General features: G+C 36.9%; 3 protein-coding genes across 6 annotated transcripts; all 3 read left to right on the top strand.

Annotated features, from left to right (window-relative positions):
* Positions 1–7,717: 7,717 nt before the first annotated feature.
* Positions 7,718–11,332, top strand: LOC113327004 (Golgi apparatus membrane protein-like protein ECHIDNA). Its single transcript, XM_026574652.1, has 6 exons — positions 7,718–7,911; positions 9,507–9,563; positions 9,653–9,856; positions 9,959–10,018; positions 10,165–10,291; positions 10,973–11,332. Exons 1-6 carry the CDS (start codon positions 7,903–7,905, stop codon positions 11,059–11,061), a joined length of 546 nt encoding a protein of 181 aa, XP_026430437.1. The 5' UTR covers positions 7,718–7,902; the 3' UTR covers positions 11,062–11,332.
* Positions 11,333–13,014: 1,682 nt separating this feature from the next.
* On the top strand, positions 13,015–14,002 carry LOC113326177 (protein MAINTENANCE OF MERISTEMS-like). The gene is made up of 2 exons (XM_026573950.1): positions 13,015–13,149; positions 13,265–14,002. The coding sequence occupies exons 1-2, from the start codon at positions 13,015–13,017 to the stop codon at positions 14,000–14,002; spliced, it is 873 nt and encodes a 290-aa protein (XP_026429735.1).
* Positions 14,003–18,442: 4,440 nt separating this feature from the next.
* LOC113326104 (oxygen-independent coproporphyrinogen-III oxidase-like protein sll1917) lies at positions 18,443–21,354 on the top strand. 4 transcript variants are annotated; one of them, XR_003348297.1, is made up of 4 exons: positions 18,443–19,515; positions 19,605–20,375; positions 20,647–20,722; positions 21,171–21,354. XR_003348297.1 is itself a non-coding variant. In XM_026573900.1 (2 exons), the coding sequence occupies exons 1-2, from the start codon at positions 18,728–18,730 to the stop codon at positions 20,230–20,232; spliced, it is 1,416 nt and encodes a 471-aa protein (XP_026429685.1). In that variant the 5' UTR covers positions 18,443–18,727; the 3' UTR covers positions 20,233–20,419. The 4 variants fall into 4 exon arrangements, 1 of the variants encoding a protein (XP_026429685.1); XR_003348298.1 differs by lacking the exon at positions 20,647–20,722 and having other exon boundaries at positions 21,174–21,354; XR_003348296.1 differs by lacking the exon at positions 20,647–20,722.
* Positions 21,355–22,806: the final 1,452 nt, after the last annotated feature.

Genomic DNA, 22,806 nt, shown 5'->3' with positions numbered 1-22,806 from the left:
TGTATGGAACTCTTACAACGATCACAAGATGAATTTGTATACAACAATGGAGAAATATAAGATGAAGGTTAAGTTTTAATGGCTACTTCTTGATTCTCTTGATACATTCCTTAGCACTTCTTTCTTGATCAATCTCTTTCTTTCTGTGTCATTTTTTGAACTCTTATATAGGTAAATGTATCAGTAGAAGACAACCAAGGTTCACATGAAAAATCTCTGTTGACAGAAGTTGGTCTTCTTATTTCAATTTGTCTTATTCGCCAGGATTTGGGAAGATGTCGCTGTCCTTTGCGCTATTTGCTGGTTCTTCGCACTTCCCAAATGAAGTTGGTCTTCGTATTATTTTCACCGCGTAACTATTCTTTCGCACTCTTTCTTATCGTCGCGCTGATAGTCCTCGCCTTGATCTTTGATTATCGTAGTAACTTCGTGTTTATGATTATTTTATTTGGGGGCGAGGTTAAGTTATGTCTTGTGCGATATTTCACCCCTCCATTTTGCCTCTTCTCGCGTTGTTCCTATGCAAGTGGAACAATACGAGATTTCTTGGTCAGCCTTCGTGTCAGACCTGTCTTTTCGTTTTCTCATTCTTACTTGACACACTTCCGTAATTTCCACGTAACTGTTACATGTGTTGACAGTTTTTTCCCTTTCAAGCGGCACGTCTTTACTGCTTTATTCGGATAAATATCTAGGAGAGAGGTAAAAGGAAAGGTTTCGTTTTTCTACCGTCTTCTTCCTTTGTTCATCTTCCTCTCCTTTCAAGTTAAAGTTTTCCAGTTTCCGATTTCACTTCATGGAGGCCCAAAACGAGTCTGCGCCTGCTGCTGCTGCTCCATTATCTTCCCGGTGAGTTAGTTTTTCCTTAGTCACATTCTATATGATTTTTTCCTTCCACCATTGCTACTGTTCTTCGAGTTTTGTTATTTTAACATTCCCATACTCATTCCCACTGACTATGCAGTGCAAAGCGTAAGCCTGCCAAGAGTTTGCGGATGTTCTTAAAGGTTTCCAAACCGCACTTAAAGAGAAAGGTTTTACTCTTATTGTTCCGAGGGGTACAGCTTCTGTTACTTTTCTGAACGAGGATAGAATTTTAGAAGAAACATGGAGTGCGAATCGTATGCCCGTCGCGCTCGGACAGTTGAAGGCCGGTCTTCATCTCTATCTCTTTAATCCTGAGATTCCGCTGTTTTATCAAATTCTGGCAAGGATTGGTCGCGCTACCTATCAATTGGGTGGGGATGCGATTCGCATTATTCTTGAGTTTTCACGTCGTGCTACTGGCGTCGAAAAATCTCTTTGTCCATATAAAGCCGAGCCTTATGATCCCGCGGATTTTACTGTTGGATCTGTTTTCCAACAGTATGTCATGCATTGTGTTATCAGAGATGGTTCGCGTTGGGGTGTTCTTTTTAGTAGCGCGAAGTTGAAGGATGGCGTGAAGAAGCTTATGGACGACGTGGATCATCACAGTAAGACTAACAGCTTCCTTTGCCTTTCTAGTGACCCTAGCTGGATGAAGTATTATCTTATTGTTGAAGGTCCTCTTTTATGGGGTCTTGGTCCGGACGGGAATCCCCACGCTGGTCCGGATGAGTCGCTTGTAGGGCGTAATTCATTATCTTCTGTGCTTGCATATCGTCCTTGGGAATTCAACTGGCCTGAAAGGGAGACTGAGTATGTGCTTTCTCCTATCTTTTGTTGCATGATTTTCCGGTTTTGCTATGTAGTCTTCCTTTGGTCTTATGTATTTTCCTCGGACTGGCAGCTTGAGAAAGAGGAAGTTTATCTCGAGAATAAAGCCAAAGCTGCTGCAGATAAGAAAAGAAAGAAGTCGACTGAGGCGAAGACTGGAAAGAAATCTTCGCGTTCAAACGGGGTGAGTCATGGGTATTTTCCCTGAGTGTATATTATTGCCTCAGTTTGTTAATTTGTACTTGTTTTTCTAGCCTGCTCTCGATGATGAAGAGACCGAGGAAGAAGAAGAAGATGAGGAGGATGAGGACGATGATGAGGAGTTTGTTCGTGAAGAAATCCCCTACATCGTATAAACCCAAGAAGCCGAAAGTGATCAATCATAGTAGGTCTAACGGCGAGCCGAAGGGTAGGTTTGTCATCAACGTGGTGAATCCATTAGCCTCTGGTTTTATCCCAAGGTCTGCCTTGGCTGGAGTTGTTAGGCCGTTTTCCTTTATTGGTGATGACAAAGGGAAGAGTTCTCTCCACAATGACATGCAGGAGCCGAGCGGATTTACTCATTCTTCTCATGTGGTGGTATCTGTAAATTCACCTTCTCTAAAGGGTGTAGTCGCGACTTTCTCCTCAAAGATTGCCTCTCTTGATCAGCTTTCTATATCGAATCCTAGCCTTTCGCATATTCGCCAGCTAATGTTGGATCTTGCTCCTCAGTCATCTGTTGATGCTACTAAATCTGAATGGGATTTTGCTTCGTTGCTTACTCCAAATCAGCATCTCGCGCTTGATTATCTGGTGAGTCATTATTTTCGTGCTCCTCTTATTGATTGGTCGTATTATTTTCTGACTAATGCTTTTATCTTTTTTTCCTGAATATGTGTCGAAGTGTCACCCGGGTTGAAGATTACTGTAAGATGGTGGACTTGATTCGCGCTCAGGCCAGTCAAATTTCTTCTCTTAAGGCTGAAGTTTTGGATCTTCAAGGCAATGTTTCTTTGCTTCAAAGGGATCGGGATAGACATGCAGGAGAACCATCTTCCAATGCGAACCTATTGAACTTAGCTCGCGCTCAGAATGACTCGTTAATGGGTATGAAGCTCGATTATAGTCTTCGTTTATGAATGTATTCATTTGGTATGAAGCTATCGTTGCAGTTGAGGTTTTGATCAGGACAGTTTTTCCGACTGGAGTAATGACGTTACTTACCCTTCCAACCCGCTAACTGGTTCTTCATTTTATTAATAACAGGATAAAAGACTTTTTGACTTTGGATTTTTTAGTGATCATTTAACAACCCAAGTTGTTGTCATTAATAGATATAGGTTTGACTCCTATGATATTTATGATCTGAGTGTGATCATCTTTATCATAATATTTTTTTGAGAAAGATATCGGTTATCATTTGTCCTGAACACTCAATAAATTCCTTCAAGATATGCAAAATGTTCCTAGCTTCTTACAGAAAAAAAATGCAGTCGTCTCCAATTAGTAAATGACTTACAGAAACAGCTTTTCTCACTATTATGATACAATGAATCCGTCCTTCACTCTTAGCATTCATAGGAGATTTAAAGAGGATTTCCATACATGTATGGAAAGATTAATGAGTGTTAGAGCATAGCTCGGTTGAACTCACCAAGCATTGGTGCGTCAAGTTTGGTGGTCATATTTTGGTATAAAAACTCATCTAGAGTCGCTTCATTACATACTAGAGTCAACTTCGTTTACGTTATACTAGAAAGTTTAGAAATATTGAGACATACAAGTATTACTCCGAATACCTGAAGAATGAGAAGAAGTGACGAACTACAACAACGACATCATCCTTCCACTTGAGGTTAATAATACTGACTTGAACTTGTTTCATTCCGAACGTATTTTTCAAGTCGTGCATACTGAAAGCATAACTGTGAAGCTTTACATATTTTATATAATACTCTGGTAATGAGACATGATCATAATAGTATGATCATAGTATTAAAGAATTAGACTACGAAGCATAACGCTTATCTTTTGAACTTCATAGATATGACATCGACATAATCTTGTATAGTTTTATGTGTATGTGTATGGCTATATGATGAAGATTTCATCCTAGGAAACAGTGTTTTACATTTGTTTAAAGAAAGTATATTCATGAACTTGTTTCGTGAATCGAAAGGGAAATCAATAGGTTTATTGGTCCGGCTATTCATTGCAATTTCTATGGATGACCAATATGTGTGAGTTGGTAGAACCAATCTTAACTCAGGTTATGTATCTTGGTATAACCGATCACAATACCTAGACTTATGATTTGGTATGACGAGTCCTGGTAATTGGTGTAACCGATCCTAAGTAATCACCATGAGATGGTATGATCGATCCTTGTAATTGGTGTGAATGATCCTTGTAATTCGTGCGACCGATCATAAGTGTGTATGACCGATCCTTGTAATTGGTGTAACAGATCTTAGTGACTGATTTGACCGATCACAAGTAGATACGATGTTTAAATAGAACCAATCCTAGTGATGGTATAACCGATCTAAACCAATGTATGTGACTTGGTAGCACCGATCACAACTAATCATTGTGACTTGGTATGACCGATCACATAGTAGTCTTGGAATACTGGTAAAACCAATTTTAAACTTGTTTGGAAGTGTGGTAGAACCGATTCTAAGAAGCAAATCCATGTAAATATGAAATAAGAATTTGCAGTGAAAAGATGTCAAAATAGTTTGAACACGAGCAGTAACTCTTATCATTTATTGTTCAAAGATATTCCTTGGTACTCAAGGTGATCCCGTGCTGAAATAAATTAAGAATCTTCTAATTAAGGTTTTTGGTTTTATATGCTTTAATTATCAGAAATTAATGCATATATAGCTCTAGAGAATAAAAAATAGTAATGTGCATTAACTAATTTGAGACTTTCTATTAAGAGATTTCGGAAATATTGGACAAGCATTTATTGGAATTATGAAAACCGAATTTTTTAGCCTCGGCCAAGGCTTCTAACCCTCCAAACCAACCCAAGTCCCACCCCTACTTATGTTATGCATTCAATAAGATTTTGTTATGAGATTTTTTGTGGCTAGCTAACCTTCCCACAAAACACGGTTTCCAATCTTTTTTCTCTTTCAGGATAAGAAATGGAGAATCGATTTCCACACAAGGTTCATCTAAACCAATGATTTATTACACTTATTTCTAGTAAGAGTAATATGGTCATTTTAAAAGTCTGTTATATTTGATTTACTTATTTTCGATGAGGATAGTCTGGTCATTTTCACAGTCTCCATAGTATTTATTACACTTATTTCCAGTTAGGATAATATGATCATTTTCAAAGCCTGTAATATTTACTTTACTTATTTCCGATAATGATAGTCTGGTCATTTTTAATGTTTCCATAATATTTATTGCACTTAATTTTTGTAAGGGTAGTCCAATCATTTTCAGAGTCTAAAATATTTACGTTACTTATTTCTCATAAGGGTAGTCTGGTTATTTTTACAGTCTCCATAATATTTATTACACTTATTTCCAGTAAAGGTAATATGGTCATTTTCACAGTATTTATTTTACTTATTTTTGATAAGGGTAGTCTGGTCATTTACACAGTCTCCATAATATTTTATTGCTCTTATTTCCAGTAAGGATAATATGGTCATTTTCATAGTTTGTAATATTTACTTTACTTATTTATGATAGGGCTAGTGTGGTCATTTTGACAGTCTCCGTAATATTTATTGCACTAATTTCCATTAAGGGTAGTATGGTCATTTTCACAATCTCAATAATATTTATTGCACTAATTTCCAATAAGTGTAATATGGTCATTTTAATAGTCTGTAATATTTACTTTACATATTTTCGATAAGGGCAGTCTGGTCATTTTTACAGTCTCCAAAATATTTTATTTCACTTATTTCCAGTAAGGGTAATATGGTCATTTTTATAATTTATAATATCTACTTTACTTATTTCCGATAAGGGTAGTCTGGTCATTTCCAAAGTCTCCATAATATTTATTGCACTTATTTCCAGTAAGGGTAATATGGTCATTTTTATAGTCTATAATATTTACTTTACTTATTTTTGATAAGGGTAGTCTGGTCATTTTCACAGTCTCCATAATATTTATTGCACTTTTTTCCATTAAGGGTAATATGGTCATGTTCACAGTTTTTAATATTTACTTTACTTATTTATGATAAGAGTTTTCTGGTCATTTTGACAGTGTCCATAATATTTATTGCTCTCATTTCTAGTAAGGGTAATATGGTCAGTTTCACAGTCTGTAATATTTACTTTACTTAATTTTGATAAGGGTAGTCTGGTCATTTTTTAGAGTCTCCATAATAATTTATTGCACTTATTTCCAGTAAGGGTAATATGGTCATTTTCACTGATGGTAATATTTACTTTACTTATTTCCGATAAGGGTAGTGTGGTCATTTTCACAATCTCCATAATATTTCCAATAAGGGTATATGGTCATTTTAAGAGTCTGTAATATTTACTTTACTTATTTTGATAATATTATAATTGTGAGGGTAATATGGTCATTTTCACAATATGTAATATTTACTTTACTTATTTTCTTAATAAGGGTAGTATGGTCATTTTCACAGTGTTCGGAATATTTATTGCACTTATTTTCGGTAAGGGTATAATCTGTCATTTTCACAATTTTCGGAATTTTTATTGCACTTATTCCGATAAGAGTAGTCTGGTAATTTTCATAGTCTTCGAAAGTAGCAGATATTTCTATTGTGGTTCAAAGTCAAATTTCCTACAAAGTCATGACTTGTTGATTTGGTCTTGATCCTGTTTTCTAAAATTAAGAAAATTAAAAAGAAATAAAAATAAATATTGATTTTTAGAAATTAAATAAAATTGTTATTTTCTATAAATGTTGCGAAAGTAGTGACAAGAAAAATCATAAGTTATTAATTTGGGTTGCTTTAGATGTTGTTAAATTTTTTGGGTGGAAACATCATTTTAGATTATAATTGTGATTGTCTAGATAATTGTCAACAAATATTATTGTTATTAATAAAAAAAATTAATATTCATAATCGTTATCACAAATAAAAAAATTATTAACAATTATAATTGTTACAAGACTTATTACAAGTGTATCGGTGATTAAAAAATAAACTGTGACATGTTACATTGTGACAAAATCCTGATTTTAGTGTAGTGTTTGGAGAAAAAGGTTGAATTTCATTCATCTTCAAATAAAAAAAAAAAAGAAACAGAATACAACGAAGAAAAATTAAATTAATCATCTTGAAATTAAACTCTTGCTGTGAAGTATTGAAATTTAGGGATCTCTTTAAGGATTATCTCTGTTAGCCAAAACAAAAAATGAGACGAGGATACATTTTAGAATCTTCAATTTGGTTTCTCAAGATGATTTTTTATTAACATGATGCTGAAATTTTAGTTACCGTAAAGAAAGAAAAATCGAGCAAATAAAACAGAAAAGGAAGAAGAACTTCAGCAAGTGAGAGGAAGAACATACAAAAAAAAATGATGAAAGTGACATTAATAACATCATTATCCCCAAAAAAAAAGAAAAAAAGAACTTACTCTTATTTATATATGTGATGGACCGAATTTATAAATTGTAACAACTAAGGTTAGTTGTGGCCGATAATGAGGGAAGGAATATGCACCTCTGGTTAAATAGGGTGCACATAGATGGACTCTTAAAAACAAAACAATTCTCGACGACCGGAATTATTTGTTTTACAGTAGAAACTCTTTAAATTAATAGTCCTGAGACCAGAGAAATCTATTAATTTAGAGAGATTATTAATTTAGCGAGTTAAATTTTAATTTGTGCAAGCCTAGTTGGGATCATCAAATGTTATTACTTTAAAGAGATGATTAATTTAACGAGTATTAATTTAAAAAATTTCTAATGTATATGTAATGGTGGGCCAAAACTGGTACCCCTCATCGAAGATTTGTTGCCCCTTGTGGCCTCATGTTATATAAACCCAAGAGCGATGGTTGGGTGTGAATAAAATTCATCTGGTGTTTGGAAAAACGTCGGACGATTCCATAGGCCACAAGCTCATCGCGATCTAGTTCTTAAAATTCGACGAAGAGCGTAATACTGAAGAAACAAGAAGATCTCTCTAAATTCACAACAACAACAAGAATCGGAGAATCAAAAACTGAAGGAAATCCAGAGAGTGCGCGATGGATCAGGTCAGTAATGTCAAAAAAAAAAAACTAGAAAAATCTTCATTTCCTGTCTTTCTGTAATTTGATTTGAATCTCTCGTAATTTGGATGTGTTTTTTAATGGTTTCTTTGAATTATCTGTGGATCTGTTTTGAGTTGATGCTGAAAGATCTATATTTAGTGGAGTTTGTAAAATTACTCATTTAAAACAATTTGGGAAAATCGAACAAGTAGGAAACTAGAGGGAATGGAGATTGAAACCCTAATTTGTTGAAGTTTGGGGATTTTTTGCAATCGGAGAGAAGTTTTACGAAGGTGATTATGATGTGGGCGGGGAGTGGAGGTGGTTTCTGGTGATGGTGATGGGATTGGAGTTACAGTAAAATGTAGGATTTTAAGATTAGAACAATTTAAAGTAACTTGTACTGTAGAGTTGAGAAGAAGAGGAATGGGAGGTATAGGAGGAGTTAGAGGAAGTGATGGGCATGTGCTGGAATTGGATTTGAAGGTGTTGAAAGGAGTTGGAGGCGGTGCAGGGGTATGTGGAGTTGGGTTGGTGCTAGAGGTGTAGAGATCGTGGTGTAATTGGTGCTGGAGGTGTACAAGATGGTGGTGTAATTGGTGCTAGGTGTATAAGATGGTGAGGTAGTGGGTGCTGGAGGTGGAATTGGTGAGGGTGGTGGAGTATAACGTGGCATTGGACCTTGGTACAGATGGATGTTGATTTGTTGGAGGTGGTCCAGGTGGAGGATTCGGTGTGGTGCAAGTGTAAGTCTCAGGGGTGGTGGAGGATTTGGTGCTGTGCAAATGTAAGCCCAGGGGAGGTGGTGGATATGGGATTGTATTTGGGATAATGTGGGATTGGTTTCCAGCGATGGTACTGGGATTGGAGTTACGATAATGTGGGATTTCAAGATCAGAACTAGAGAAAGTAACTTGTAATGTAGAGGAAGTATTGGGGGAGGAGGAGGAATTAGAGGAAGTGCTGGGATATGTTGTGGAATTTGGGCTGAAGGTGTTGAAAGGAGTTGGAGTCAGTGCAGGAGTATGTGGGGTTGGGTTGGTGCTAGAGGTGTAGAACATGGTGGTGCAATCGGTGTTGGAGGTGTTGAAGATGGTGATGTAATCTGTGCTGGAGGTGGAGTTGGTGAGGGTGGTGGAGCATGAGGTGTATCGGACCTTGGTACATATGGATGTGGATTTGTTGGATGGCGTGCTCGAGGTGGAGGATTTGGGGCGGTGCAAGTGTAGTTTCCAGGGGTGGTGCGGTGCAAATGTAGCTCCCAGGGGATGTGGAGTATTTTGTATGGTACAAGTGTAGGTCCCAGGGTTGGTGGAGGTTTAAGCTTTGGAGGGAAATTGAACTAACTGAAGATGTTGGTATTTGTTGAATTCATTTTTAATTGTGTGTTGAGCGAAATAGTTGAACACACAATTTAGCTAGGATTGTCAAAACCTTAATTTTCTGCAAAATTAGTTTTAATTTTTAGTCTAGGTTAGTAGGTTTTCTCTCTACGCCTCTGCAGTATGAAATATTATAATTCATTATTTTGGTATTAGAATACACTAGCTGAAACTGAATTATTTGTTAAATGAGGGGAGTTTTACTTTCTTTTACAGCCTGCTGTGGAGAATTACGCGAACCCGAAAACATGTTTCTTTCATGTGCTTTTCAAGGTATAGGATTATACCCTTCTTCAATTGTTCGTAAGTTATTTCTGTGGAAATATATGTAGTGTTTAACGGGATTTCTTAATTGTCGACAGGCTGGAGCTTTAGCATTCTACATACTTTCAGCGCTTTTCTTTAATAGTTTTGTGATCATTTTCGTGGTTACGGTACTACTTGCTGCTCTTGATTTTTGGGTAGTCAAGAATGTTAGTGGGCGAATATTGGTTGGTTTGAGATGGTGGAATGAAATCAATGACCTGGGTGAAAGTGTCTGGAAATTTGAGTGCCTTGACCAAGAGGTGACTAATACTTCTTTAGTACCTTGTCTTTTCATTGATTCTACTTGTGCATCCATTATTTGAGTGGTCCTTAACTTGTATTTGGTTGTTTGTTGGTTATAGTCATTGTCTAGGATGAACAAGAAGGATTCATGGCTATTCTGGTGGACACTCTACCTTACTGTAAGTTTCCATTCAGTTGAATGTTATACATTATTCTGACCTCCTACTGCATTACATTGATGGATATTAAGGTTGAATCTTCAAGCTTCGGAATGACAGACTTTAGACTTTAGTCACTTCTTATATGCGCTGTTCTAACTGTGCAGGCGGTTGCATGGATCTTTCTTGGGATATTTTCTGTTATAAGATTCCAACCAGATTATGTCCTTGTTGTCGGAGTTTGTTTGACTCTAAGCATTGCTAATATTGTTGGCTTCACCAAGTGCCGCAAAGGTAAGCAAAAGAATTTTTACAAGCCTATCATAAATCTAGCAGTTCCATTTTAGCAAGATAGCTTGTACCTTTTTTTCTTTCTAAAACAAGCAAATAGGTAACAGGATAAACATCACAAACCATACTGGTGATTTGAACCATTACATAGTCTGAGCATTAGATTTGGTCAGTGCAGCTCTAGGGAGTGGACGCACAAATTACAAGACATGAGTTTTAGGGATAAGGTTAAGTTCACATTCAGGAATCAAAGTTAGATACTTCGAACGATCTGTTTTAACTTTGAAGGATAATGTCTGATAAATGTGGTTCACATAGGTTCAGAGTTTAGCTGTTACCAATTAGAAAAACTCTTTATCTGATGATCTTCGAGTCACCGACATGTCGCATTTCGACATTGAGCTGAGTTGAAATATGTTGTTGAATGGCTACTTTGTTTTTCAGGCTATACAGTTGGATATTTTGCAAGTTTTAACTGATGTCGATGAGATGGCTAGGAAATACATAGTCTTCAGCTGAAAAATCAAATTGAGTTTCTTACAGATTTACGCTCAATTCACCTTTAGTAACTGTCCTTAGGCTATAAGATATGACCTATTATCTGGATGTTTAGTATCTATTTTATAATCTGCAAGAAAGCTAGTATCTCAATGTTTTTTTCTTTTGTTATTGTTTTCGGTCCAGATGCCAAGAAACAGATTCAAGCATTCGCCTCCCAAACAATCGCAAACCGCTTTTCATCAACGATACAGTCAGCATTCAGCGTTGTCTGATTCCACCATCTATAGATAATCAAAATACCACTGGAGCTTGTAAGAGGAGAGGAAAGTATTTACGTGAATTTTTCGTGTTTCATCACCCTGGTTACCTTGGTGTGTTCTTGCTTAGACAAATACAAAGAAAAGAAAGCATCATTTTCTGTTTGCTTTCAGTAAGGGTGTACAATTTGATCTCCCAACGTTTTGTATAACTTCGATTATACTCGTGTAAACTACTGCCAGCCCTTTTGTTCTGTGAAAATTTTACTCTGTATTCGTCTGCCCTTGTTTTTCCCTTTCCTTTTTAGTATTGTGGATTTTTGAAAATAAGTCGTATATTTGGATAAATTTCCACTTATCCTTGTCCAGGAATGATTAGCAACTTTTCTATGCCTTTCTGCATCAAGCTTGGTATAGGGGCGGCAAGGAATGGTAGAGGGGCGGCAAGGGTGATAGCAATGTCCCTCTAATTGGTTAGGGGGTGTCCTATGGGGGTTGTTAATTGACCAGATTACCCTTTTCACCTCAAATGGACTAATTTACCCTTGCTTTTGTGGTTGAAAAGACTGAATTGTCCTTCCCCATTATTAACCCAATTAAAATTGATTTTCAACACAGTTTTGTTTTTTAACTTCATCTTCTTCTCCTCTTGTCCACCACCATTAACACTTATTTTCATCGTTCTTGTTCGATTAATCGGCGAGTTGAAAAATTGATAATCGTTGATTTGAAACTATATTAGAGATGTCGAAGAAGCAGGTTGGTGAACATTGTACCGGTTCTAATAAACCAAATCCTCCATTAGGTCAAGAACATCAATTTGAAACTCCTAAACCATCAAAATCATGCACAATGACTTATATAAGGTATGTTTCGAAAAACCCAGTTAGTGTTTAGTCTATTGTGTTTGATTTAAGTTAGTTTTGTATGAAAAATTAGGGTTTTAGATCGAAATTGAAACTGGAAATTGAAACTTGCATGTGAGGTTCGGTTGGAAATAACCCACATACAAACCGTACCTGCAAAATTTGAAGAACATACGGTTGGTTTCAACCCAAATACGAACCGTACCTTGAAAAAGAATTAGGTTTAGGTACGGTTCGTAGCGAAACGTTAGTTACCAACCGTATATTTTCCTATGTATGTTTTTTTATGTTCGGTTCCAAATATTTGTTGAATTACCAACCGAAGTTGGGTACGGTTGGTATAAACCCAAGTTACTAACCGTACCTGGGTCCGGTTTGTAACTTAAATCACATTACCAACCGTATATTGTCCTGTGTATGTTTTGTTATGTTCGGTTACAAAATTTAGTTGAATTACCAACCGAATTGGGTGCGGTTGGTGTCGAAACCCAAGTTACGAACCGTACTTTAGCCTACTCAGGAATATCTTTGTGTTTTGTTTTCCATATTATTTGTTATGCTCTTAGTTAATCAATCAATTGTAATGCTTGTGTAGGAAAAAGAGAGGAAATAACTTAACCCTGATTGATCATACGCCCACCCCTCGTGGTGACAAACATTTAGGATTTCAAAATAGAGGTATCCACAAGGATGAGATGAATAAGAAGAATAGGTTTGAAATTAAGTTAGGGAGCAACCTGTGGCTCAATCTGTAGCTCAGTTAGAAGGAGTGGAACATAATGATCAAGAAGAAGTTAGAGTTGAAACTAACCGTGAAGGCAATGTAAATGAAATTGAAGAGGAAGGAACTAATAATGATGAAGCTCAAGAAGAATCTAAAGAAACCGGTGATGGTGGAGAGGAGGAAGAGGAATCAAATGATGAAGAGGAGGAAGAGGAAGCAAATGATGTAGAGGAGGAAGATAAAGAGAATGATGAAGAAATGGAAGAGGAAGAAAATGATGAAGAGGGAGAAAATACCAAAAGAAAAGAGGTAGTTGTTTATGCACCTTGAAGGAAAAAGAAAGAAAAGAAGCCGAGAAAGGAGTCCGCACCGAAAGGGATGCATATTCCTAAAGGCAAAGAATTGTTGTTGCCAGCGAAGAAGAACAAAATGCTTTGGGGCGAGGCTCCAGATAAGTCTTCAATATTATTTGGTTATAAAGATTCCTGGGCCGCAAAAGTTTGTCAGAAAAGGGTATGATTTTTCTTGTTTTTCTTAGCATTCAATTTTTAACTGATTGTGATCCATTTTGTTTGTTTATTTCAGTTCACCAATATGTGCTAATATTTTTGCATATTTGTGTTTTTAGGACCATGCAAGATGCACAAAATTGCTCAAGCGTCAAAGGGCTAAACATTGGGCATTAAGTAAAGAATGTGCTTTGGTTCGAGATCTAGTGGTTAGTACAGGATTAGGGCCCGGAATCCTCAATTGCCAAACAGAGTATGATACTGTTGTGGTCTCTGCCTTCAGGGAACGATATTGGCTTGAAACCGATACATTTCATCTTCCATTTGGAGAGATGACAATAACACCGGACGATGTGAAACAAATTACTGACCTTGAAGTTGAAGGACAATCAGTATTTGAAGGTTTCAACAACAACATAGCTTGGACTGACCTTTACGCTCTTCTTGAAGAAACACTTGGGTGGGGAAAAGATGAAACTGAGATGGAGTTTAAGTTGGCTGGTGGTTATGACCCAAAACAACCACATAAACTTAAAAACCCGTTGAAAAAGCTAATGTTGAAGAATCTGAGGAAAGAGTTTAAAGGAACGTTCAAGAGGGAAAAGGCAGGTGAGGTGATTGATGAAATAAAAGCTAAGCGTACAACCACAACTTACTTGTTCTATTCTCTTGGGACCGTATTCTTTCCCGACAACTCGGGAAATCGGGTGAATATTCATTATCTACAATTGTTGAAGAATTTGGACAACATCAAAAACTATCCGTGGGCCACTGCCACCCTTGCATATCTACTTGATAGCCTAAGAAAAGCCTCGAGGGTTGGAGATACTGAATTGCCGGGAATGTTGCGATTCTAATGGTAAGTTTGGTTATATTTTTATTCAATTATATGATGGTTTGTTATATTTTTAGTCATGAGGCAATAGTTTATACTCGTCTTTTTTTTTAGGCATGAGTTTATGACCACTTTCCTATCTTGGACCCTCCTACTAATTGGGAACCACATGATTATGGCCCTACGGGAAATAAGTTCATGTTCACTGGTAGACAACAAAGGTTCAAAGACGACAAGCTCATTCGAATGAGGGAGAAAATAGATGCTTTCACTGTTGAAGATGTTATCTTTGACCCTTATGTGAGGATCCACAATGGAGTTGATGTTCGTAGATTCACAGAGACCGCAGGCTACAACGGACCATTGTATCATCCCACAGGTTACGTTATGACCAATCCTCGTCGCATTCTACGCCAAATTGGTCATATTCAAGTAAGGGCTATCAAGGAAAACTTCAAATTATCCAAGGAAGGATCCGAGACAAAAGGCCCCACCATTGTACTCAACTACCGCCCAACTCTGATGGTTGATGCTTGGAACAATCGCCATGAAGAAAGATACCAACTCGCAGTGGGAGAGGCAATTCCTTGTATCAACACGAAAGAAGCCGCTGCTGATTACATGACTTGGTATACTTATTTTGGTCATCCATATGTGATCAATAATGATCCGGAGGCCCAGCAAGCTATTCTAAAGGCTGTAGCACAAAGGAAGGCAGTTGATGAGACCAAAGAGAAAACGGGTCTATTTGGTTTGTCTTGGAAGAAGCTATACTTCATGTCGGTACGTAATTTTGTTATCCTCATGACTTTGGATTTGAAGATTAATGTATATTATGAAATAATCTCTTAACACTCTTTTTGACATGTCAACAGAAAGAGCGAGGACAAACTTTGGCAAATAGCATGACTTCATGCATACGTAGTAATGGTATGATTAAAGCTCCTCAACAAAAGATCTTGCAAGAGAAAATAAGGAATTTTCATAATCCCAACATGGAAGAATTGTATGAGGGGTTGGTCATGGAAGAACGAGGCTCAAAGAGGAGTAAAGACTCTCTTGGAGGTGCGAGTAGTAGCCGCCTTCAACCTTCACCTGGCAGCGAAGAGACAAATAATGAAGAGGAGGAGGGCGGGGTGGGCCATAGCCGAAGAGGTAGTCGCGGTCGCGGTGGTACTAAAACTCGCGGTGGTCCTAAAACTCGTGGTGGTGGTAGCACCAACAAAAGGGGTCGTGGCGCCGCCATTCTTAGTTATGATTTTATCTTAGTTGTGTGTTGTTAGTTATGACTTTCGACTTGTGGATTTATCTTATTTGTGTGTGGATGTTATGAATTTCGACTTATGTTATGGATAATTGTTTTATGTTAGTTATGGAATTTATCTTATGAGCTTATATGTGTTAGGTATGGATTTGAACTACTAAGCTATGGAATTTCAACTAAGCTAACTTAACAGGTATGGTTGGTAACCCAACTACGCTACCAACCGTATGTAGAGGTACGGTTGGTAACCCAACTACGCTACCAACCTTATATATTCCTGTATCCCTGGAATTATTAATTACTCAGAGGTACGGTGTGTAAGTCCGAAACAGTTACCAACCGTATCTCTGGATTTCAAATTAATCCAGAGGTACGGTTGGTAATTGCCTTTTAATTACCAACTGTATCTCTGGATTTCAAATTAATCCAGAGGTACGGTTGGTAACCGCCTTTTAATTACCAACCGTATCTCTGGATTTCAAATGAATCCATAGGTACGGTTGGTAACTGCCTTTTAATTACCAACCGTATGTACGGATTTCAAATTTACTCAGATATACAGTTCGTATTTTTCTTTCCTTTACCAGCCGTATCTCTGAATTTCAAATTAATCCATAGGTACGGTTAGTAATTACCAACCGTACATGTACTTTCCCCACTTTTTGACAGTTGGTTGCACTGACATGTACTTGTGAAAATTGAAAATATATCCGTTAAGAGTATCAATAACTTAAATTTCAAAAAATAGATCCGTTATTGAAGACTTTTTTTTTTATATATATGCTTATCCTCCTTGCTTGGACTTACACCTCCACTTGAATTCCAAAAATAGATCTCTTGCATTAAACTTTATTATGGATCCAAACCTTGAATTCACTTTGGAAGAAGATTTATGTATTTGCCGCAACTTTGTTCTATGCTATCCAAAAAGAGGAGAAGAACGACGTCGATGTGGTTTGGTGAGTACAAGTTATTTGAGTACTCTATTTGAAAACTTTTGTTCCGAAACATGAACCCTAATAACCGCAATGGAATTATGTTGTATGTTCATTATGGAACTATTCGGGATAACGTTTAAGAATTTATGGAATTAGTTCGTATTATGGGTGAAATACGATTAAGGGGTGAACTGACGCTGAAGTTTTAGAGAGCTCTATTCAAGAATGGAGGCAATGGAAAAGGTCGAGTTTTTAATACTTACCTCATTTCAACATCCTTAAAGACTTCTATCGCACTCGTAGACCCGGATATTAGTATCATTTTAACTCGCATGAATGAATGAGTTGTAATTTCATTTATATTTGTAATGGTTTCATGGTTGTAGTGTTGGTTTAGTAATGAACATATTTTGTCGGTTAATCGCTTTTCCATTTCCTTGAAGCTCTCATTTAACACCTTATCGGTTTCGTTTCTTTCAACTCTCATTATCGGCTTATAGAAGTCGCGATAACCACGTAATTCCATTAAGCTTTTTTGCCTTACGTAAGTAACCTGATCACAACCCCACCCTATCGCGTCTTTAAAGGGTCCAAGTTGATCCAAGAAGACGTGGTAACCACAATTCCCATTACCATGAACATCCTCCGTGGCCTTGATATAACCACGAATATAGTCGGGGAAAAAACGAAGGTAATATTCATAGAGAATGTAATGGTTCCGGCTATATCGACCATTCTCATCTCTAGGTGGTGCTTTAGGCAATCCTTTTAGATGAATCGTCACCTTCTCCTTGTCAGCACTTGACGGAATTATTTCAACCATCGGACTCTTTCCATTGTTCCTTGCTAATTGTTTAACACCAACTCTACCAACAAGCCTTTTATTGAACTATTTTGGGAGGAAACCTCGGGACCGACATTGGAACCTTTACATTTAAATTCATCATCTTTTTCTCCAATTTCTTTGCAACCATTTCCTTTATCATCAACTTTGTTTCTTTTTTGTTCTTTAGAGCGATATACCGGACGTTTTCCTTTAACATCAATTTTGCTTGTCATACTTTCTTGAGTAGGAAGCTCGGTACATCTTTGTTCTACATTTCGACGGCTTGGTTCCCCTTTATCCGCTTGACCTATTTTTCGTTTGTTTCAACCTTGAACATCATCCTCTTCCATCTCATCCTCCGCTTCATAGTGAGAGGTAAAGTCTTCGGTGAGAAGTTGATTTGCTAAAGGTTGGTCATTCATTGTAGGAGGTACAATAAGGATCTGGACAAAAATATACCAACATTAGTCTAAACTAGGAAACAAAATAAATATATGTTTATAGGTACGGTTGGTAACGATAAAAACTTAGCAACCCAACCTTGGGTACGGTTGGTAATGATAAAAACTTAGCAACCGAACCTTGGGTACGGTTTGGTATTCGAAAATTTTAACCAACCGTACCAGCATACAGAGTAATATACGGTTGGTAACTAATTCTTAAACACCAACCGTACTAGGTGCAGTAAATACCGCCATGCATAGGATGATCAGTTACGGTTGGTATCGAAAATTCTCAACCAACCGTAACTGGTATTTTCCCCAAAATTTAAGAACATACGGTTGGTAACTGATCAAGTTACAAACCGTAACCACTAGGTACGGTTGGTAATGAGCTCAATTCCAACCGTATGTTCTTCTGAAAATTTTAAAAGTTTGATATTTTTACGTACTTTAGAGAATTTTGAGCAACAAAAAACTAATGGGAACTAGTTTAGAAGTATATCTGGTCATTTTCAGTGCTTGGTTCTCCACTTTATTGGCTAATTTCTTCAATTGGTTGAGATTGACCATCACTTTGGGTTAACACCATCTAACAAATACTCCATATCATGATCTCCATCAAGAAGTATGTAGTACTTGTTTTGTCTATCATATAGAGATTCACCCACCTCAAAGTTGCACTGAAATCACTCATTTTGGTTGAGTGAATCAAAATCTAAGATTTCACAAATATCACATAAATTTTTTTTCTCTCCTCTAAACTTTTTTTTTTAATTTTCATAACTCTAAAAGTCTGATTTTAGATTTATTATAAGTGAAAATTAGTTATCACACTAATCTTGATTATCAAACACTAAACTTAATTATTAACAATAAGGGTTAATTGGTCATTTCTAAATTTTTATTTGATAAGCGGCACTTAAATTACCACCTAATAACCCTTTTTATCTTACTATTCCTTGCCGCCCCTATACCAAGGTTGTTCTGCATCATACCACTGTAGCAATTTTTCGATTTCTTTTACCAATTACCATGGCATGAATTTGCTCATCATCCACTTCTTGGGTTTTCAACTTTTATATCTTACCCCGAAGGTTATGGGTTCGAGTCGCAGTCTTACATTGTATTGAATAATATAAAGAATACGAAAAGATATATTCCTCTTTTATTTCGTTTTGCCTTTTTTCTGTAGGTAATTTTCCTGCAAAACCCGAGAAATCTTTTAATAAACTGGGTTCCATTTCACTGAAAAGATAGACACGAATTCTTTCCAATCATGCTCAAATCATCCTTGGCACCTATTCTTTCAATCATTCCAATGAAACCACCAAAATATCCAGTTGCGTGTCTCTCACTTTTTCGTCCATCAGCTGTTCGTGATAATGTCTCAGCAAACGCGGTTGAACCACCACCTCAGTCATATCCAACTTCAGCTTATATTCATCTTCCTTTCTGCAGAAAACGTTGTCATTACTGTGACTTTCCTATTGTTGCTCTCGGTTCATCATCTGCGAACCTACCCGATGACATTGATGATCCGCGCATTCTGAATTATGTTCAACTCCTTTGTCGAGAGATTGAAGCAACAAAGGTTCTCAAATCGGATAACCACTCACCTCTTAAAACGGTGTTTTTTGGAGGTGGCACACCTTCTCTTGTTCCTCCAAGACTTGTTTCGAAAATATTAGAAACGTTGAACTTGAAATTTGGAGTGAATTCTAATGCTGAAATTTCTATAGAAATGGATCCTGGAACTTTTGATGCACAAAAATTGAGCGACTTACTGAACCTTGGTGTTAATAGAGTATCTTTGGGAGTTCAAGCATTTCAAGAGGAGTTGTTGAAGGCTTGTGGCAGAGCTCATAGTTTGAAACAAGTGTACGAAGCTATAGAGATTATTGGTTCCTGTGGTGCAAGTAATTGGAGTTTGGATCTTATTTCATCACTCCCTCATCAAACCTCAGAAATGTGGAAAGAGAGTTTGGAACGCGCCATAAAGGCAGAACCAACTCATGTCTCGGTTTATGATCTGCAAGTGGAGAAAGGCACCAAATTTGGATTATTGTAAGTATCCATTATCGTCTCTTTAACAGTTATGAGTTTTTATAGCCATTATCCAGTTGTTAATGATTTTGAGTTTTGAATCTTAACAGGTATAAACCTGGTGAATTTCCTTTGCCAGATGATACTCTATCAGCAGAGTTTTACAAAATGGCTTCAAAGACACTCTGTAATACTGGTTACAATCATTATGAGATTAGCAGTTACTGCAAAAAGGGGTACGAATGCCAACACAATCTTACATACTGGAAGAACGGATACTACTATGCATTTGGTCTTGGGTCTGCAAGTCACCTCGACGGGGTAAGATTTTCACGGCCAAGGAAAATGAAAGAGTACACAAGTTACGTCCAAAATCTGGAAGATGGAGCATTAATTCAGCATGAAAATGGCCAAAAGGATGCGAAGGACTTGGAAATGGATGTTGTAATGCTTTCTCTTCGGACTTCCAAAGGCCTGGACTTGACATCTTTTAGAGAATGTTTTGGTAGTGGTCTTGTTTTATCTCTTTGCAAGACTTTTAGACCATATATAGAGAGTGGACATGTACTTCTGTTAGATGATAAAAGAAGAGTGTTAGTGGAAGAAGAATTCTGGTCAGTGTTGTCTAACGAGAGTAAGATTGAAGAGGAAGTGGCGTTCATTCGGCTTAGTGATCCAGATGGTTTCCTACTATCAAATGAGTTAATATCTATTGCATTTGGTTGCATATCCCCATAACGATGATATTACTGTTGCAGCTCAGACTTTTATTTGTGAATCAAATACTCTAGTAACTATAATACAGTAAGCTGGAGTTCCAATGGAAGGAATTTTGCTCTAGCAGCACTGCACCATGGACTGCCATTTGGCTTATTTATGATGTAAGCAAACTCTAGTTTAACGGAAGATTTATCCCTTTTTCTAATTGCCGATTAATTTGTTTGCCCGTTCCGTATCTTTAGAGAGAATACTAATCTTTCAGTTTCCTATTGGCAGGATATTTTTTTTAGCTTATCTGTTGCGTCTTTGCCTTGTCTAATTGACTGTTAAAAGCATCTTTATTTGCACACAAGGAAAATTTTACATATAAAGCATATCTTGATTAAAAGTCAATTGTGCTGTAAAGGTGCTTACTTCATTTATTTTGATCAGTGTGTAGTTGAAGCAATAGTGATAAGGACTAAGAATCGGTCTGGGGACTGCAGGCAAAGTCCATACATGTAGAAAAGTATTGGCATTCTCATCCTTATTCTCTTGTTTGCGTGTTCTTGGCTAGGCTTTTTTGTCAAATGAATAAATGATGCAAATACTTCTAGTAAGCTACAAATAAACTTGGAAAAAACCTTAATTTCTGGATTAAGACGTACTTTCTTGAGCATTTTTTTCTTCTCATCAATGGATCAGCCTTGTGGAACTTAATTTGCTAGTCTTCCAGGCCTGCGAAAATTTTGCAAGAAATTAAGATAGGTTCATGAGTGCAGTAAGATGGTTTTCACGTATTGTGGTTGTTTATACACAATTCTCGGAGTTCTTTAGCACTTATGGGAGCAACGCTATTCTTGTTGACATAGCACATCCACTTGCTTAGTAAACTTGCCACTGTATTCTTTTGATTATTACTTCAAATATATATATATGTACGCACTCTAACTGAAATAACTTACACTTGCTTGTAGCAGGGTGATTGCGTTTTCTTCGATAAAGTGAGTTGCAGCATTATCTAGTCAATCTTCTTATCAGGTCGCAGTACTATTGTAGCGAATCAAGTTTCAACAACGAAGGTTTTGAATTGCCTGAGAGTTTTTTTATGCTTGGTTTACAGTATTTCGATGAAAGTTCATCTCGAAACTTAAAGTTTTATGCATACAACAGTTGTCATTAACTAGTACGCTTTTTTTATTCATCTTAATTTGTAGCTTTTCATTTTCAAATTGATCTTACTCCAATTTCAGTTAGAAGAACTGATAATCACGAAATTTGCTCTTTATGGAGACTGTACGCTGGTCTTTATTTTGTTTGTCCAATGCTCAAAAGCTGTCTGAAAGTTAGAACAATGACAGGTAAAATTGGCATGAATATGAAAGACGATGGTTTCCCCACCAAACATCTTAACAGATATGATGGCATCGCCAAATAGGATGAACATTTGGTAAATGTGTATGCACTTGAATGTAAAAGACAGCAAGGGTGTACAATTTGATCTCCCAACGATTTTGTATAACTTCGATTATACTCGTATAAACTACTGCCAGCCCTCTTGTTCTGTGAGAGTTTTACTCTGTATTCTTCTGCTCTTGTTTTTCCCATTCTTTTTCAGTGTTGGGGATTTTTGAATCATACTACAAAACAAGTTACTTATTCCCCTTCCAGGCATGATAAGTAACTTTTCTAGATCTTTCTGCATTATACCAAGAAACAAGTTACAGGCTATCCTTGGCACTTTTTCGATTATTTTTTTTACCATGAATTCGCTCATCATCCAAGCAATTGTCATATCACAATTTTCAAATAACAGATGATGAAAAAGAGTAGGAGAGTAGCAGTGAGCGGGCAAACCAATATCCCTAGTTTACCAATCCGGCAAGCCCATAGAGGACTCGAAGTGGCAAGTTCCCCGGTCCATGGACTTGCCATAATTAGCTTCTTCTATTCCAAGTTTGAAAACAATTTCTAACCCTCGTCGATTTCTAAAGAAAAGACACTCAACTCGGATGTTGCGATCTATATAAGAACGTATGCTTCCGCAATATTTATTTCTTATATAAAGATTACTTGAGCAAAAATTTTGTTGGCTTTTCAAAAAGCGGTAGTGCGCACAAAGTTATATAGTTGCTTTCATGGACAAGCAAGCAGCATCAGCCGAGGTATCAGATGAGAGAAGTCCAAAGGAAGTGCCTTGCCTTGTTTTTCCACATGGGAAAGGTAGGAAATTTCAGAGTTTTTATAAGAGAAATTTTCTGTTTGGTCCAAAGATCCGACCCGGGATAGAACAATTATCCGCTAGTCCAAAAAGATTTAAAATCCTAGAAAATTACTAGCCTACCCTCAACATTCATGCGTGGGTTAAAACTGTCTCCTCCCACTTCTTCTTCTGCCTTGAAGAAAAAGACGCCTCAAAATTCCGCTGTCGAGAATTTGCAAAGACGCCTGTCAGATCTTCTTCTTTCTTCTCCTCATTCAAAAACCTAACTAAATAATCTGAACAATTTCCCTTTTCTTTCAACTTCTTTCTTTCATCAGTTCCTGACCTAATCAATTACATAAATCATCAGATCCTGACCTAATCAATTACATAAATCATCAGTTCCTGAC

This window comes from Papaver somniferum, unplaced genomic scaffold, assembly GCF_003573695.1.
Source record: "Papaver somniferum cultivar HN1 unplaced genomic scaffold, ASM357369v1 unplaced-scaffold_10, whole genome shotgun sequence".
Classification (NCBI taxonomy): Eukaryota; Viridiplantae; Streptophyta; class Magnoliopsida; order Ranunculales; family Papaveraceae; genus Papaver; species Papaver somniferum.
This window is presented reverse-complemented; position numbering and strand designations above follow the sequence as displayed.

What these genes read in the sequence shown, in the direction of transcription:
- LOC113327004 (XM_026574652.1), top strand. An exon ending in TCTTTCATGTGCTTTTCAAG is followed by an intron (nt 9,564 to 9,652) that starts GTATAGGATTAT and finishes AATTGTCGACAG; the next exon opens with GCTGGAGCTTTAGCATTCTA. An exon ending in CTTCACCAAGTGCCGCAAAG is followed by an intron (nt 10,292 to 10,972) that starts GTAAGCAAAAGA and finishes TTTTCGGTCCAG; the next exon opens with ATGCCAAGAAACAGATTCAA.
- LOC113326177 (XM_026573950.1), top strand. Translation starts at nt 13,015, where the DNA reads ATGCATATTCCTAAAGGCAAAGAATTGTTGTTGCCAGCGAAGAAGAAC. An exon ending in CAAAAGTTTGTCAGAAAAGG is followed by an intron (nt 13,150 to 13,264) that starts GTATGATTTTTC and finishes TTGTGTTTTTAG; the next exon opens with GACCATGCAAGATGCACAAA.
- LOC113326104 (XM_026573900.1), top strand. Translation starts at nt 18,728, where the DNA reads ATGCTCAAATCATCCTTGGCACCTATTCTTTCAATCATTCCAATGAAA. An exon ending in GGCACCAAATTTGGATTATT is followed by an intron (nt 19,516 to 19,604) that starts GTAAGTATCCAT and finishes GAATCTTAACAG; the next exon opens with GTATAAACCTGGTGAATTTC.